We start from the raw sequence: 18,806 nt of genomic DNA on the forward strand, positions 1-18,806 counted from the left end.
CATAAGACGGAAGTGTAATGTGACTGGCCAGTGTCATACAGCCTGGGGCCAACCTTTACATTTCATTTCAACACGACATATTTAAGTTCAGCTGGACCACAGTTAGACGTGAACGACTTATGCCCGTGATCTTGTCTTAGTCAAATTGCTTGGCCTAGCTGTGTTATTGAAGGATGATTCTGGTTAATTACAACATGGGCCTCGGGTCTTACCCACAAAGTGAATATCTGATCTAAAACCAGGGATGACATTTCTGCTATGGGGCAATGAATACAAGCAGTCAAGACATTCATTACAGACCAACCAACAAGACCAAAAGTGAGCGCACCCATAATGTCCGTAATAATTCCCTGTGACAAAGAAAAACTGTGTACGCACAACTGTCGCAAGTGCAGCAGGTCAAATTGAACCACAAAGTCTGTCTGTAAACTGCGATGGATGGTCACAAAGGTGAGGTGATAATTTTACTGTTGGCCATTATTTTATTTTCCAAATAACATTGACTCGCCTGGGCTTTGTTTAAAACCTGTAAGATCATCTTTTTAGTACCACTTTTCTTCCCAGATCTCAGTTATTAACTTGGGGAGTGCAACATTATCATAGCCAGTTATAACATTGCAATTGCAGTTCTATTGACTTACAACAAGTATCCAAGATAACCTCCTCCTGTGTTACTTGATGCCATTTCTGTGCGTTTAGCTCCACTTGCCAGCTGTAAAGACTGATTTGCCTGTGAAACTACAAGAGGCTTTCAGCCTGGCATCCAGGACACAGAGAGACTCTACCACAGTAGGTTGGCACAAGAATAGTCTCAATGAATGGCATTGCTAGATAATATTACCCTGAGGGATAATACAGCTTATCTTATCTCACAATATGGTCCTCCAGTTAGGGTTAGGGTTAGGGCTATTGAAAGACCTAGGATGTTGAGGGCTCTTTTTTGGATGGTTGGGTAGACTAAAAAGTGAATCATAATTAAAAACGTTGATTAAAAAGCAACAACAGATGAGGAGAATGTATTGATTGAAGAGACACAGACAATTTGTATTTTCATTTTATCTGGTGTATCTGCACTTGTTTCTGCTTCCTCCATCCAGGTATCTCCAGGGCAGACGCCTCAACATGGCTGCATCCTGTCTGGGCAAGGAGAGTGGATCTTACCACTGGGACACATATTGACCAGCATGCAGGATTTTAGCCTTAAAGAAAAGAAATATAGTTTGCTAAGTAAAATAGCAATGAATTATTATTTTATTATTTGTGTTTACATGCCATTTTTTGTCTTAAGTTTGTGCTGGTGTGCAATATCCCTTTTGAATTCACGTCAACGGGAGTCTCTGGGCTCTAATGTAACAGAGACTGAACTGGACTGAGAGTCTGGATAGCAGAGGGGGCCGAGGCGGAGAAGATTGCTGGAAAGTATTCCCTTTGATAAGCCGGCCAAGAAGCCTTTGATTAAATGTGGTCCCAGCAGGAGCCTACACTAGGTCCTCTGTGGCACGACCATGTCCAATCACCAGCTATCAACAGCCCTGGATAATTATAGCCATCTAGTCATTAGCCTGGGACCCACCTGGAATTCCACATAGCAAGGGGTGGGATGAGGCCAGCAGGGGTTGAGGTTTAGGTTGGGCCTTTAATCAAACACTTCCCTCCCCTTGACTGATATAACACACCCCACCCCAACTCACATAGAATCAGCCTTTGTTACCAAGATAGATTGTATTATTATCATTGCCCCAGTGTCTCTCAACTCATGCTGGTGAGGTCCAACGGGTTGTGTGTGTGTGTGTGTGTGTGTGTGTGTGTGTGTGTGTGTGTGTGCGCGTGCGCATGTGTGTGTGTGTGTGATGGGAATAACATGGCAGGTTATAACAGCTGTACAATAGGAACTTACTCACTATACTGCTCGGTCACACTGATTAGTCCTGCTCTGTCTGTATCTAGTCTCTTTATTGACTTCAACCTCTGTGTTTGTCTGTCTGAACAAAAAACAAACATTCCAGTGTCATAGTAATGCACCATATATTTCATATGAACATCTGTTTTGATAAGGCAATATACACAATGTTATACAAGCAAGCTGGAGAGCAGAGACGTGAAATTTGTCTGATGTTGTGGTGGCAGTTTGTCATTTTACACACTGAAAACTAGAGTACACTGTATAATCATAATAATTGGAGTGCTCTTCGCTTTCCTCGTGTCAGCCAATGTAGTGCAGTCTCATCCGCAGATGAGAAATGAAACAACACTTTACATTTTAAATAAATCACTTTAACAGCTTTTTTGTCTTTTTTTTTTTTTACAGTTGCATTCAAAGTCCCAATGATGCATCTGTCCATTTATTCATCTAGTGTCCATCTTCCTGTCCTCTGGTAGTCCTCTGCCTGGACTTCTGTTGGGCCACACAGGGCCAAACGTATGCTTCGATGTCCACTTCTCAAAGTGCACTTGTCAAGCTACTTCCCAAAGTCCAACCGAGTATTTGGTGGATAAAAGTTTATTTTCCTCCCAAAAAAAGAACATAATGTGAGTATATGATGTTGTAATAATACTGGATACGTTTTGAGGCTCAGTTAATGTAAAAACGGGTCTTTAAAGCATCAGGAAAGCAACAAACCATTTTAACCCAGTACCACTCGCTAGAAAAAAAGGCCTTCTGGACTAAATCTTCCATACAAGTCCAATCCACCGTAACCCCAAAGTGTTCACTGGTTTCACCGTTCATATGATCCCAGCAGTTCAGTCACAGGGCCATTCACAAAAAGGGGCTAATGGGTGTTAATTCATATTGATGGGTACTGAACTATAGTGCATTCACAAAGACAGCTAGAAAAGCCATGCAATGATGAACCGAGGTTGGGGCAGGGGAGGGCAGAGATGCAGAGCACTTTCGGACAAACTTTCCCAGAAGGCCATGTTCCACAGGATGTCCCGAAAAGGGGAAAGGGGTGGGTTTGCATTAGAGGGGGCAGAGGGGGCGCGTCCTCAGGTCTGATCCAACCATTCAGCTCGCTTGGGAGCTTTGCACGTGTGTATGTCCACAGCTTCCTCACAGTCCTTACACTCCACGGCGCAGCACCATTTGAACTTGCACTCGCACTTAGTGATTTGCTTGACTCTCGTGGTGTCGTAGCCACGCCCACAGCACATGACCTCACAGCCATCCGTGCCGCGTGATGTCTTATTGCAGACCCGCCCAGCCGTGCCCAGGGAGCCTGCACAAAGCACAAAAGAGTTAGTCAACAATAAAAGCTCAAAGTGAACAAAAGCTAGTTTCTGGTCTTTTATGTTTTACTTCTCTGACAATTATCCAACTGAAAACCACTGGTGGGTCATTTTGATATAAAGCCAAAGTCCTTAAATTATCAGTTAATTAATTGATTAATTGATCAAATAAATATTAATCTGCAACTCTTTGGACAATCCATTCATAGCTTAATTTTTCAAGCTAAAAAAAACAGACATCTCCTGAGCTTCTCAATGGTAAAGAATTGCTGAAATTGAATATCTTTGTTTTTGTACTATTGGTTGGACACAGCAAGTCATTAGAAGATTTTACATTTCAAATTTTTTTCACTTCGGCTCTGTGGCCGCGCTAACTTGCTAACATGGGTGCCGAAATGAACTGCGGCAGCCTCACGTCACCATACACAGTATAAACTGTGTCTGAGTGATGAAGTTGTGTGTGTTTGTGTGTTGATCACGTTAAAGACTGTATTGCAAAAGCGTAACATCGGGATGAAACCGGTATATCACCTACCCTTTTTTTTAGTTGACCTACAATTGTTTTAACTGCAAAGTTAAGTGTTCTTATTCCATGACATCACACCTGATATACAATAACACAACTAATTTGATCTTTCTAATTTCTTTGCTGTAATTTTTGCTGCATGGAAAACGGCTGCGCTAGTTTGCTAGTTAGTCTCCCTCACCATTTTGATAGCCCACCATTCAACTGGTGACGTTTATACTGTAGTCTGATTACCAAGAGGGTTAAGTCACACAATTTAAACAACTTAAATCAGTTTTCATTTTGCTGTGCTACTTATTTGGAGCACTTTGTTTACAAATAAAACCATATATATATATATATGTTTTTAAAAAAAACTATGAATTGACCCATTTTAAATTAGCTTAATTGATTCTATTAATATTTAACAATTTTGGGGGGAAAATCTAATTGTGATTATTGTTGTTTATTTTTAGGCCATCTCTGCAGCACAACAATATTTAATTTGAAATTTTCACAATTAAAATGAATTATGCAATCCTACTTTGCAGCATTTTGTTGAAACATCTGTAGTTATTTTTACCAAGCGAGAGATATTGCAGATATCTGCCACTCAGGTACTCATAATTACGGTTTGAAATATATGATGCGACAGCATTAACCCTTAGCAGTCTTCGGCATCTAAAAACATAAATGCTAAATAGAACAACCATACCCTGTTTTAAAAAGAAACACATCACCATCTCTGTCTAGAGGAGACCAATGGAGTTCAGGATATACTGTAAACAAGTTCATGTTCCAGGCTGCACCTTTTAGTAATTTGCGTTATTACAAATGTCATAGTTTCACTTTAGCTCTCCAGATCCATTGTTGGACCTGCAGTGGCATCACCGTTGTTGAGTGTATTTAGTAGTGTTTAACATTCTGGATATTACCTGATGCAGTGGCATATTGTCTGTGTCTTATGTGAATGTCATCCCCACAGAGATTAGTGCTGGTGTTTCGTGTGAGAAGCTCCCTGTTTGAACTGCTACCTATCACAACAAGCTGCCCATAGAACAACAGACCCACACACACAACTATGCAGTGTTGGTAGAGTGGCCTATAGTTACACTGCCTTTCCCAAGCCATTGCTCCCTTTGAAGCCACTTTCTGTATGTGTGTGTGTGTGCATGCATGTGCATGTGAGGGTTAAATGGACAGTGGAGCGTGACAGACAGACAGGCTCTCACACTCTGAGGCTCTGAGGCCCACTCTGCCCTCCAGCTATGCTTAGTTCAGACAGACAGAGAGGGAGAGACTGTGACAGACAGAAAGAAGTGGTTTTCTTTTTTTTTTAAATTAGCTGCTTGTGTCCCTAGGCTGTGGATTCCAATGGGAAGGTGAGAAAGAGGGGGAGGATGGACGAAGGGACCAAGAGAAAGGACAGACAAAAGGAGCGAGGAAGAGCTGGACAGAGCTTCTGAGTGATGGAGCTGTTGATGTCAACTATTGTAAGTTGGTTTGACAGCTTGCATCCATCAAACAGCCAATCAGAAACAGTCATTACATGTACACTGACCATAGTGGTGTGTGTATGTGTGTATATATGGATGTGTGTGTATATATATGTGTGTGTGCGTGTATGTGTGTATGTTGACAGAGACTGATAGAGGTCAGGTGGTCACAGAACGTCCCCAGGGTACAAGGATATTAGCTTCCACTGACATCACACAGAGGTCCTGCTGTGTTATCTGACTACCATTACACACACACACACACACACACACACACAAACGCACACACACACATTGACATTCACACACACACACACACACAAACACACTAGTCATGCATGAACATACACACAACATACACTTAACACCCCTAAAACATAACACAGTCGAGACAATCCATCAACGCCCATGAAAAACTGCCTTTCTTCGTCTTTCAATCCAGTCCACCTTCTTCTCTTTTTTTGCCGTCTCACCTGCTGTTTTGTCTTGTAGGCAGTAATCCGGAGAGTTCTCAAAGTAGACCAGGTCGTTCTTGGTGGCCTTCCTGAAGGCTTTGTTAGCTACGGCGAAGCCTGTCCCATCCTGATTCATCGTCACCTCGATGGCCCCGTTGTATTTCCTCCTCAGGTAGTCACCGGTCTTCCTGAAGTCTGACATGGCCATCCAACATGTCCGCAGTGTGCAAGAGCCGCTCACACCATGGCATTTACACTCCAGCTTCATGAACCGCTTCACTGCCTAAAAACAGACAGAGGTGTGTATGTATTTAGTCATCTTGACATTTGGTTTGACATGTTCTGTAAATGCAGCGTTAGGGCATAAGGATTTAACCTAATTTCGTAAAAACACATTTCTCACCTAATGCTCTAGTGGTATCTAGTCTTGTAGGTAATATTTGGTTTCATCTGCCAAGGTTTCAAGATAGATATACACCTCTGAGATCTCTGCCTCCACTGCAAGACAATGGAGGTAAAAGGATTTTTGTTTGAAGTGCTCAAAGCATTGAAAGATTACATAAATTCACCCTGATGATCCACAGATCTTAGTGAACGGTTTCATCTGAGCTACTAATAGTCCCTAAACTGTTGACAGTGAAGTCCCTGGATTACCTGGATATGGAGACACTTTCTGGAAAGATATGTTGCTGTTGAATTATCTAAAAGTGTTTTTTTTACCGCTTCGAGCACCAAAGACAAAATTCCTTTTACCGACATTGGAACTAAAATCTAATTTAAACTTTGTATTAACATGCGTTCTGTATGTATATGTGTAAAGGCATCAATCAGATTGTATCTGTATAACCAATCTGAATGCAATCCTAGGTAGCTTATCCTATCTCCTAACAGTGTATTGTAGAAGCACAACCTGTAAACACTTATGCACTGACAATTTTACAGGTACAGATAACATATTTAATCTTTTCCCACATTCAAACTGGAGTTTGAAATTCAAATAAAAATGGACATCCCTAAAATACACTCAAAATGCATTGTAATTTGGAATATTATTGTATTGGGATTGGATCCCAGCAAGGTGTGAATGCGCTCTGTACAGTTTGTCTGCGTTGGTAAGAAAAGAATCTCTCCAACAAGTTGAAGGGTCACCTAACTCTGCATCCACTAGTTGGTCTGCTCCACCTACGTCATTATGGAGATTTGATCACAGTGCAGGTGGAACTTTGATAACAAGAACGCTCAATACCACGTATAAATACAAACGCTGATTATCATGACCAACATAAAATTGCCAGAAAAGGATTGCGTGTTAATACCAGTTGTAAATGGTCAAAGATGCAGATTTATCAAATCCCAAGCAAAAAACCTGCACAGCTAGATATATTACTGGATGTAAGTGATAATCATTTTAGTTATTTGGGTTAATAGATGCCGCTTTAATTCCACACTTACTGTTCTGCCACAGCGGTTGTTATGTAGGTTCATGAGTGCCCGTGCATCTCGGACTGTCCTCTCTTTGGCATCTATGAAGGCTTTGGCAAACTTTATCCCATAGTTGATGTTATCACTACAGCCACCCCAGTCAAACTCTCCTCTCTCATCGCTAGCCCGTCCCCGCTTGTGCGGGTCACAGTTACACATTTTCAGCTCCCCCTGGCTGCAGGCGCGAGTAAGCGCATACACCACTCCTGCTGAGGAGATGGCGTAGACGAATGCTGCTTCACGACTGCCTGAGAAAGAGAGACAAAGAGAAAGCACAGAAGTACAAAAATTAACCAAGAGTATAGACTGAGGTAGAGGTTGAGATATTACAATCTATTATTGAATACAGAAATTGTAGTTACTGATATCATGCAATACAATAGATGTTGTACAACCAAAAGACCTACAACTGTGCACCCCACATGCATGCACAGATACACTTAATGCCATGACCAGGCCTAGGTGTGAGCCATCAGAACATGAGGGTGCAGCTGACGGGGGCATATCAGGCCTGATGTGGAGTATAGGACAGCTCTGTTTAAATATTATCATGGAAATAATCCCAGCTGCGGGGCTCTCCTCTGCTCACATAAATTGTTTAAATACAGACACAGTGATACCCCATTAATCAGCACCAGGGTGATGTCATGACAGCATTTTCTACCATTGCTGTGCTTTTCTGGTCTCTTTAGTTCCTTAGAATATGAGTCATCTATTGTGTGGCCAAAGACACATAGAGAATTAGATATAGAGTTTAGATGCAGTTGCTTTTTGCAGCGCCCCTGGGAGTGAATACCTCAAAAGACAACAGCCAGAGGCAGAAGATCTTGTCCATCTTTAGTCACAGCCTAACAGACAAATGTGGTTTTCACTTGGTGCCTCTGTTTTCAAAGTTAAAACAACTCAAATGCTGTTTAAGATAAAATAAAATGATGCACCTGACATGAGATTCAAATGTTTCCACTGAGTAAACTCCTCCTCTGTATGAATGAAGCTTCTTGTGAATTAAAAGCTACTGAAAGCTGTATATTTTAATTACATTGTACATACAAAAGTCCAACTGGGAATCTCCAGGAATCTTACGGTAAGCAGAGAGCTCTGCTGTGTTGTTGTTAACGTCATATCTGAGTGTGGAGAGCAGCCTCTGTGCTGCAGTGTTATTGAGAGAAAAGCCATTGTTATGTAAATGCTGCAAAGCTGCTGCAGTGTGAGTTGATCAGCTGGTCTCATGTGTTTGTGCTCCACTCCACTAGCATTAGCTAGTAGTCTCTGAGTGAGGGGGTACAAAGTATCCACAACTTCCAAAGCTAATTATTAAAAATATCAAATAAAATGTGCCTAAAAGCTTTCCTTTTTTGAAGATTAACTACAAAATGTACGTGCTGTCCATTGTCTGGGTGCTGCACTGTTCCCTTGTTGTTAAGTTATTTTTTTTACTTGAACATTACATTTTAGGCCACAACGGCCAACCCCGCTTTCTATTTTAATCAATTCAGCTGTCTACACAGGGCACATAATGGTTGGTGTTTCACACACGCATTATGACACAAAGAGTCTATGTATTTGTCTCTGAGCGCTGCCAAAACATGCATGATCACAACAGTCTCTGCTTCTAACGATGTTCACACACATCATTGTTTTAGTTTGATCACAACCTCAAGGACTTACAGTACTGTACTGCAAAGGAACACATGAGTGAAGTAATATTTCCTACTTTTAGGAATTGGGAAAACCTGAAGTACCAGCACTTTAAAATAACATCACAAAAACAGATATAGTACTGATAATAAATCTATAACGGTGGGGGACTTTTGTATCTGAAAACAATTTGAACCAGCCGAGGATAGGTCAGTTGGTGTGGTCCAACCTACTTACTATATATTCACTGGAATGTCCCATTTCATCTCTATGGTGAGGAGAAGGGGGCAGTGGGTGCTGTTGAGGCGGTGTGAGTGGGGGAGGATGGAGGAAGGTATTGCTGGTCATCATTCAAATCTGCGCTGTTTGTCAGTAAGAATATCTCTCTAAATATTTACATCTACATTACTGTTTATTCCTGTCCTCCACACATGAAGCCTGTATCTCCATATCTCCTGTTTTTTTTTCCATGCATTGTTAACCCCCACACAGGCTTAGGGTGGATGGAAGAGGCACAGTAGCATGTCTGATACTAAGTCTGCGGAGACAAGCAGCTTTTTTTATGCAACCTGAATCCAGATTCACTACAATTAACTACTTTAAATTAAGCCTTAACCTTTTTTCCTTGCTCCAAAAGCAACAAAGTCGAGAGAAGGTATAAGCCACAACCGTAACCCCAATAAGAGAGTCACTCTTTTTATGGATTGCACTGCATGCAACAGTGACTTACAGGTGCATCACTGTGTACATGCCCTGCATACATAATGCAGCTATAATGATATATAATGGCTTCTCCAGTATTAGTGCAAAATAATGCGTGATGGACAATTTATAGAACTGTCATCATTTAATCTTTCATGCAAAATAGCCAGCTGGCTGAGGACACCTTTCCTATCAGGTGTTTTTACTTCATGATTCAGACAGTGTGCAGTTATGAAACCCTTCATCAGGAGGAAGTGTACATGCACTGTCTACAAAGTGTGCCCCTGTGTGCATATGTGTAAAGGCACCAATCTATTCTACAGCAGAGAGGTCTGGCAGGAGTGGAAAAACAAAATGACGACAAGCCTGCGTCTCGAAGCCCGTGTGTTTATTGACGAGGCGTAAGGCATTACAACAATCCATTAGCGTCTATAAACATGGAGCACGAGCATACGTGAGAGGGAAAGATCGGAGAAAGACCAGAGTGAGCGGAGATGGACGGAGAGAAGAAGAGAGAGGCAGTAAAAATAAAGAAGAAGGACGAGAATGAGGAGTGAGATAGTGGCAGATGGGGCTCAGGTTCAGACTCGGTATCTCTACTCTTTGGCCACAATCAGTAATTAGACAGGAAGATATGTAGACACACCCATTGACTTACTCCGTAGCAAGACACGTCCGAACACAGTGTGGTCACGGTCCAGTGTGCTACAGTTCCAGCGGTGGTGTCTGAATTGGTGTTGGCACTCTCTGATCCACTCTTTGGTGCCCTCGCCGATGGCCTGCATAATGTCTGGGTGGCGCTGACAGAGTTGCCGCTGCTTATTCACCAAGCCTGGGATGTTGTCGCAGATCACACGAGCCCCCAGCGCACCAATGTACCTGAAGACGCAATAGACACAAGACATGTATAGGTGGTTTTGAATTTAAAAAGATTCCTATGCCGAATACAAAGTCACAGCAGTGATTAATAGTATATTGCAATTAATTAGTCCACATAGGCGCCCTCATACGGCAGGGATTTGCACACGTGGATACACACAAACACTCAAAGGTGTTGAGTGGTGTGAACGAGAGCTGCAGCAACAGTCCTTTGTGAGTCAGAGTTCACTACACTTAACAGTTTAAGGTTTGCGAGCAGGAGGGGAGTGGAAACCATTTACTCCGCTCTCCAAATAAATAAGCACTTAACCTCTCCCCACGAGACCTGTGTGTGTGTGTGTTCAAATGTTTCCCAATGGAATAGTTGAAATCATGTCGTCACAAATCAGAGCACGAAGTCTGGGGCCTCCAATAACCCTGTCAGACTAAGTCCCCATTTACTCACTTTACTCCTCTCATGTCTTCTGCCTATCCGCTCTTGTGCTCACCATACTCACAGTTCTCTTGCAGGCCTTCAATCTTTCTCCCTTCCCTGATAAAAGAGACTTCTACAGTATCCTACCAAGATAAATGCATACCCAAAAGTATGACTCTAAACTGAATCGTGTGTGCATGAGACCTCTTGGCTGCAGGGTTTTGGCGGGTCAGCGAATGGAGGTTAGGGAGCGTGTAGCTGTGTGGTCGTGTTTTATGAGGTCGGGCGAGAGGATGGAGACTGGAGGCTCTCTGCTCCCCAGAGTGGGATTAGAGAGGAGGAATAAGAACAGAGTGCTCATCAAAGGAAAAAGCCAGAGAAGCAATTCACACTTGATTTTCTCTCAGAGTCAGGAGGACTTGTGGATTTAATAGGATAGTAAATCATTATCCACAGGTCTAAAACAACATGCTGTAAAGCCCTGCGACTAATCAGAGGAAGGACAAGTGGGACACAAATGGAAGGCTTTTATTTACTTCTGATGACGCAGCTGGTATTACATCAACCTCCTGTTGCCATGACACCTTCTCAAGCCCTATTGGATCGCAAGAAAACTACAAAATTGACTAATAATCTGATAGTTTTCTTAAATGGTATCAGTAACCTTTTAAATCTTTTGTTTAAATTATGATGTCTTTGTGAGCTTCTTGTGCGTTTTCACATTTCTCAAATGGCTCAAACATGACACATTAATTTCCGAGTTAAAGCCCCGGATTTGTCCATATCATCACTTCTTATACACTCACATAAATATGATAAACAGTTAGAGACTGTATCCCCTGCACTAAATTCACCTCAAAGCCAATAATGCTCAGCCAAAGCCTCTACACCCACTGGTCCCACTACTCCCCATAACTGCTTTTAATCTACACAAACTATTAGGCATTCCATTACCCCCATACCCGCCCACACACAGACACTTCTCTCATAAACACACTCACACACTGCATTTCCACATATGTTATTGCGCAGGCAATGAGATATTTTGTTCACCCCTCACCTATGCTCTAGATGGCTGGTTTTGGGGTATTTTAGTGAAGTAGTTTGCGCGCCGCACGTGCGGTACCTGATGAATTAATGACGCCTCTGGCTTGTTGGACGCAGGCCCCATCCTTTGCTGAACACGCGCTCAGCCAACAGCGCCGACGTAAATTACATTTATCGCTCTATTATTATTGCACGATGTGGCAGGCCAACAAACTGACATGAAGGGAAAATGCATTTCAGGAACAAAATCTTAAAGACGCTTGAATAGTTCACAAACTCGTAAAAAAAATAATTATGAGGTTATTTTCTCTATTAATGTTCCATCGTGTAAGCAAATCATTTTGAATTAAATTAAGTGATGACAGATAAAAACACATTTGAAATATTCTTTGCAGTTGTTTCCCCATAAAAATCAAAAGGCAACGCATTTATTCGTGACACATAATAGCCTATGAAACTCTTTAAAAATATGTATATATATAAACCGCAATGCGTTTAGATGGTTTGCTGCAAAAATGCACAAAAAAGACCAAGAATGCTGACGTTTAAAATGTTGAATATTGACAAGAAAAGCACTGTCGGCGTACAAGTCGGCGATAATAAATTATCAAACCCCCAAACGTCACAATGGCCTTGTCTCTGCAAATCGTTGCTTTAAATTAATTTACTGTTTTGCTTTTTCTTTTGCAAAAGGGTTATTATCATGGTCATCATAAGTGAAATTCGTTGGCAATTTAAATCCATGACGTTTCTATCGAAAAACTATACTGCTGTAGTCCCAGCTCCATTTTCAAATGATTAAGATCAACGATTGATGTACTAATGTGCCATTTCCTTCCATTAATACAGTTTGGCTGTTTACTGTAATTATTATAATTATAATTACAATAATCATTTAGGCTACTTCGCAGTTTCTTCCAAAAACTAATTCGGATCCCCTCGCTGTCGTTGGCAGGCAGGTGGGCCTGTAGGTGTGATGCAGACACTCACCACCATGAAGAGTCCACCCGAGGCGTCACCAGCAGCAGGAACAGACACGCGCAGTACATCCTCGAACTGGCACCGGGGGTTTGGCATGAAGAGGGCCGGTGTGAGAGTTTGACTCCCGGTGAACCACAGCTCCGAATCCGGGCAGCCCGGAGGCTCAGAATCCTGTTTAAACCCAACATGACTCGACGCTTTCTTTACCCACGAAAAGTTCCCAAAAATATAAGATTTGAGGAGGGGGGGGGGGCGGCTTTAACAGACAAGGTTTGGTGTGAAGTAGGTTAAGCACCCATTCAGAAGGTAGGCCTCCTTATCCAGTGTGTAGCTCCATATTAATAGCGCGACTGTCAGGAGTGTGAGGAGCGCGTTTTGGGTGCCATGTGCGCACCCGACTCCACTGAGCACCTCTGGCTGCGACAGGAGGTTTACCTGACCAGACGAGCAACAAGTGTCGTTTTGTTCACCTCTCCAGTCAGGTCCCCAGCACGTATCCTTGAGTGTGTGCTTAGTTCAGAGGCAGAAATAGGATCCGAATCACAGCTGGAGCCAAAGGTTGGGAGTTGCGAGACTCGCAGCAGTTCTGTCGACTTTGTGACTGTGTGCTGGGATGCTTACGCTGGACCTCTCCTTTATCAGTGCGCTGTGGACAGACTCAGAGCTGGGAGTGTGAGAGAGTGAGAGAGAGAGAGAGGGAGAGAGAGAGAGAGAGAGAGAGAGAGAGAGAGAGAGATGAGGGAGGGCTCGCTGACGGCTCCTCTCGCCCATTGGGCAAATGCAGGGGTTACAGAGTTTGACTAGGAAGGACATATTAAAGAGGGATGGATGGAGGTGTGTGTGTGTGTGTGTTGGTAGTGTTAAGGGCCGATGATGCTGTTGAGGTCGAGTCAAGACGATCCGAATGCGAGAAGTTCATCTGTAACCCAAATGTTATAGTTGATGATGGCGCCTTCATTTTACAACCCAGTAAAACTGGATAATTAAATCACACGAAAATGTGTTTTTTTTCATATTTTATAAGGGTATTTTCCATTCTCGATTTATGACGCAAAGAAACACCAAATACCCTACACCAGTATGTTGGAAATGCAATTGTTAATTGTAGCCACATATTTATTTTAGTGGCTATGGTATTCACCCAGATATTTTATTTAACATACATTGTAAATTCATTATAATTAGAATCACCAAATTCATATTCACTGGATATGTATATGATTGTATTTCTAATCCTCATGCTATTCCCCCATACACCTTTCACAAAGACGTTAATGTTAATAATATCAACCTGCCCATGTTGCAGATAAAACTAAGTATTTTTGCCTAAATGTGATGGAGTTTATCTTATTAATATCAAGTAATGAGTGCTGTCCCTAAAGAATAACTCAGTAGATCTGTGATATTGGTTAAGTTATGGTTATTATTTACAAATACTAATTTCAATATTTGTTATGCTTGCAGCCGTGCACCACCTAAAGCATAGCAGAAATGAAAGTTAGAGAAAAAAGGAAAGGGAATGTGGGATTTTGAGAACAGAGCCAAATCGTCCAGTGGAACACTATGGCTTAAATATGAACCACATGTGTAAGAGAGAGCGCTGAATAAAGCACATACACACACACACACACACACACACACACACACACACACACACACACACTGGAAAAAAAAAACATCTTTACCTTTTTTCCCATGAGTGTGCATCTTAAGGTTGTCTTCAGGCTTTTTAGCGGGCTGTCATCCATTATCAAATCTCTGAAATTTCTCGTTGTCCTTGAATGACTCCTAACAAAAAGGAAACCCAATTCTAGGTGTCTAAAAATCGTTCACTAACTGAAAAGCAACTTGCTCGACATGTTAACAGACACTATTTCACACCGTTCTTATCAGTGTAGACTTGAACTTCTCCGGGGAGTTTGTGATATTGGATTAAGAATACCACAGTTGATTCAGCTGACCCAGTAATGCTAACAAACAAGTAAACAAATCAGGAAAAGCCTTGTTGGAATTGAAACAAATTAGCTTTAGCTGTCGCAAACTGCTATTTCATCGAAAGCTTGAGAGAAAAGCTCAAGTGTTTATGCCAAAGCTGCTGTTTAAGCTGAGCTCCTTTGAGATACATTTATATTTCTGCTTAGAGCTCAGCAAGCAGGCTGCTGTCAGAATGGGACACACACACTTTTTGATGTTTTCAGAGAGAGGCACATACAAACACACAGAGTGGGTACAGGTTGGCGAAAGGCTGCTCTGGTGAATATTTCTGAGTTTCAGCTTAGCTCACAATTTTCTGCTAAATCAAAAGGAATTAGAGAAGCACAAACACTGCTAAGTCATGCTTCTCTCTCGTGGGGCTGGAGCTGGAACAGACTTTTGCTCTCTCTCTCTGTCTCTCTCCCAGCCTGTGAACTTGACCCCAGCTTTCTCCCCATAAACAATAACAGAGTCAAACGCCTTCCTCTCATTTGGATGAAAAGTTTGCCCCGATGTACGAGGTCTAATCTGGAAACCACCTCCTCAGAGGAAAAGTACTGAGTACTGATAAGGGACTTGCAGGGAGAAAGGAGAATGGGCTGACTGAACCAAGGGCAGGCCAGAGGCATGCACTGTAGGTGAAGGAGCTGGACTAATAGCCCAGTAATGTGTCCCCTGTGGGGATTATGCTGTGGGCTGTCACTATTCAGGCAGCCCATGATGAGCTCAGGGTGTATTCCCATCCCCTGGCAGGCTTGAGCAGAGAGTCCCCATGCGTATGGGACACAGGGGCCAACTCAACACTGGGCAGGTCCGATGGAGCATGAACAAGGGACAGGTGAAAGAAGGACAAAGACCAAAAGGAGATCAACTGAAGCAATGTTAGGAACAATGGGGGGTGTTATGTATTCCACATCATTATCAACTCATAGACAAAATACCTCGTTTGTCATTGCCTTACTGATAAGCCCTTAAAGGGACTCCCCAATCATACATACATATTTTTCATTTTACCTGCAGCGCTATTTATCAATCTAGATGGTTTTGATGTGGGTTGCCTAGTTTTGGAGATATCATCTGTAGAGATGTCTGCCTTCTCTCAAATCTAATGGGACCACATGGCAATCGGCTTGTGGTGCTCAGCGACATAAAAAAGAGAAGAAAATTTAAAAAACTCAACAGCAATGTCTCTTTCTGGAAAGAGACGTGTTTATTTTCACCAAAACAATGAACTTTACTAAGTAATTTGTTGCCTGAACCTAATTTATTATTTCACTGTCTTTTTTCCTAAACCTAATCAAATAGTTTTGGTTTTGTATTTTCCTGTGAGGGCAGAAGTTTATTTAGTAAAAACCGTAAGTGGGTAACAAGCGAAATAAATTGACACTTGTTGCTGGCTTTCTGAAAGGAAAATGGATAAAAAATTGCAGACTAACTTTTTTGCAAGATATCAAAACATTGTATGAGGATACGTTGCGCTAAATATTTGCACGTTATGATTAAATATTCAAAATATTTAGATTTGAATCCTAGCAGGATGATTCATCGTAGATGGATTTAATACTGTCATAATTTCTGTGTGTAAAGTAACCGTGAGGATAAAAGGACCAGGCGTGAGTAGCTGTTTGGATAATAATCAGCTGAAAATCCAAGAACATTATCTATAAAGCTAATGAAAGGTCACAATACAACACAGACCCTAAAGATACACAGTCCCCCAGAGACAGACTAGGCATAATGTGCGTGTGCATGAGTGTGCCAGAGGAACAGATCTGTGATAATTTATTGTCCTGTAATTTTAGATCTGCTGACAGAGATGAACTGCTTTGAACAAACAGAGGTGCTGGAACTCCAGAGTTCTCGAAACGCATGTACATTGAGAGAAAGTTTGTGCCTACTAGAAGCAAAACCAATGCTCACACATCCATAACTGCTGCCACAGTATGTGCCCATCATGGTTGGCCTCTACAGGGCTAAGCTCTGCATACTTGTGGCCCTTTCTTATTTCATCCCCAGGGTAACCTGGCATTAATAGATTTAATATCTCCTGTGGACACAATAAGTATATGTAGATGTGATGGTGATAACTCTATAATAGAATGTTTACTAGGTTGCTGGAGGATGCCATCATGCTGGACAAATTGGGAGCATGCACACACATGAACACACACACAGACACACACACACACACACACACACACACACACACACACAGACTGGTCTGTAGAGCAGTTGATACAGATGACATTAAAGGAATATCCAAAGACACTTCTTTGTAAGAAACAGGCGTCGCTCCATTGGCAATACATAGACTGGGACAATGATACAAACAGATAATCAGGCGTAAATTAGACTGGGATCAACTTAAATCAGACTGCTTTGATTTCCCTTTTCCGTTGTTTACATTGTATATTTAAAGAGTGAAATGTTTTTAAATAATCCAAATTGAACTTTACCTTTATAGACGCTGGTCATTTTGAAAGCACAGTGTTTCCTTGCTCCCTCTTTGTGGAACTGAGTTTGTGCTGAGTGGTTTCCTGCTTTCGTAGGAAACTGCCTGTGTGACGTACACTGCAAGTCATGGGCAGCTGGTCACAAGGCGAGCTGACAGTCAATCAGTAAATTGAACTCTGAAACTGTTTTTTATTTTTTTATTGTGTCATTCTACTTTTCACACAGGATAAGGAGTGACTCACTCTGAAAACCAAAAACTGAAATCATTGGTAGATTTACCCATTGGTACAGCATGTTGTTATCGGTAGCAGTTTGTGTTTCATTTGTTCATGCAGGAGTTGAAAGACATGTGCAATGAAAGCATTAGAATTAGTCCATGCCAGGTATATTTCTCATATTGGAGGCTCTCATTTGGGGTCAAAAAGTGGATCCCCATGAGGCTAACCATTTATTTTAGGATTACGACATGGGGTGAGGATCTTGTGTGTGCGCAATTGTGTTCATGAGTGTGTGCATATGCAAGCAAAAATGTGACTTATTTTTGTCAGGGCGACTGCTTGTAATTACTACAATCAGCAAAATACTGGCAGTCACAAACTGTTGACTGACAAAACAAATGAGAATATGACAGTTAAGTTGGGTTTGTCTTGCCTTTTCACAATTCTTCCTACATTCAAACTCAAATAGTTTAATAGCAAAGCTAGGTGGTGAAAATATATTTCTTTATTTTTGGGTTTAACTTTGAAGCTGCTTTTTAAAATATTTTCATATTAACAATGGATAAATGAAGTGTTATGTGAAAGAAGACGCTCATAGTGAAAATCCCACAAAGAATGATCATCCAAGTTTCCCTCTTTCACAGCCTGCAACCTTAGTTTTTTGGTTTCGTCTGACAAGCTCAGGCAAATAGACCCTCTGAACATCTGCATAGCACCAAATGCAGACAGACACAGTTAGTGATTAATTAAGTAGGTACCTAATGATATGTCACGGCTGTGTTTACAGCTTGTTGTGCTGCACCAAAGTGGTCAAAACATAAATGGTAAATGGACTGCACTTGTACAGCGCTTTTCTAGTCTTCCGACCTCTCAAAGCGCTTTAACGCTCCATGTCATCATTCACCCATTCATACACTGATGGCAGGGGTGACCATACAAGGTGCCACCTGTCCTTCGGGATGCTAACTAACTATTCACAGCGAGTCATACACCGCACAGCCGGCGGGAGCACTTTGGGGTTAAGTGTCCAAGTACACATCGACATGGAGTAGCGAGCCGGGGATCAAAACGCCGATTGAAGGATGACCCTGCTCTACCACTGAGCCACAGTCCCCCTCATTTTAAACCTGTACGTTTCCACCTCAAAAGTTAACAATGAACCACTTTTTTTATTGGCTATGTCACTAATTTATATATATTTGGAGGTCTGTGAAACCCTCAGTTCAGATCCTATTGTGGTAGTTACACAAGCCTGTGTGACCTGTGACGAGGTTGACAAAGACCTTGTGGTTGGGGCTGCAGGAACCCTGCTGTGGATGTTTCGTGAGCACT

The 18,806-nt window shown here is 41.9% G+C and overlaps 1 protein-coding gene across 6 annotated transcripts; it reads right to left on the bottom strand.

Moving 5' to 3' along the window:
* Positions 1 to 2,008: 2,008 nt before the first annotated feature.
* Positions 2,009 to 17,313, bottom strand: LOC117733446 (protein Wnt-2b-A). Of its 6 annotated transcripts, none has more exons than XM_034537100.1 (8): positions 17,259 to 17,313; positions 14,514 to 14,616; positions 13,299 to 13,492; positions 12,838 to 12,999; positions 10,153 to 10,385; positions 7,137 to 7,414; positions 5,703 to 5,967; positions 2,009 to 3,218 (listed from the first exon to the last, which is right to left on the bottom strand). In XM_034537100.1, the coding sequence occupies exons 4-8, from the start codon at positions 12,894 to 12,896 to the stop codon at positions 2,989 to 2,991; spliced, it is 1,065 nt and encodes a 354-aa protein (XP_034392991.1). In that variant the 5' UTR covers positions 12,897 to 12,999; positions 13,299 to 13,492; positions 14,514 to 14,616; positions 17,259 to 17,313; the 3' UTR covers positions 2,009 to 2,988. The 6 variants fall into 6 exon arrangements, with proteins under 6 accessions (XP_034392991.1, XP_034392990.1, XP_034392989.1 ...); XM_034537099.1 differs by having other exon boundaries at positions 13,264 to 13,492; XM_034537098.1 differs by having other exon boundaries at positions 10,165 to 10,385; positions 12,838 to 13,492.
* Positions 17,314 to 18,806: the final 1,493 nt, after the last annotated feature.

Source organism: Cyclopterus lumpus, chromosome 7 (genome assembly GCF_009769545.1).
Source record: "Cyclopterus lumpus isolate fCycLum1 chromosome 7, fCycLum1.pri, whole genome shotgun sequence".
Lineage (NCBI taxonomy): Eukaryota > Metazoa > Chordata > Actinopteri > Perciformes > Cyclopteridae > Cyclopterus > Cyclopterus lumpus.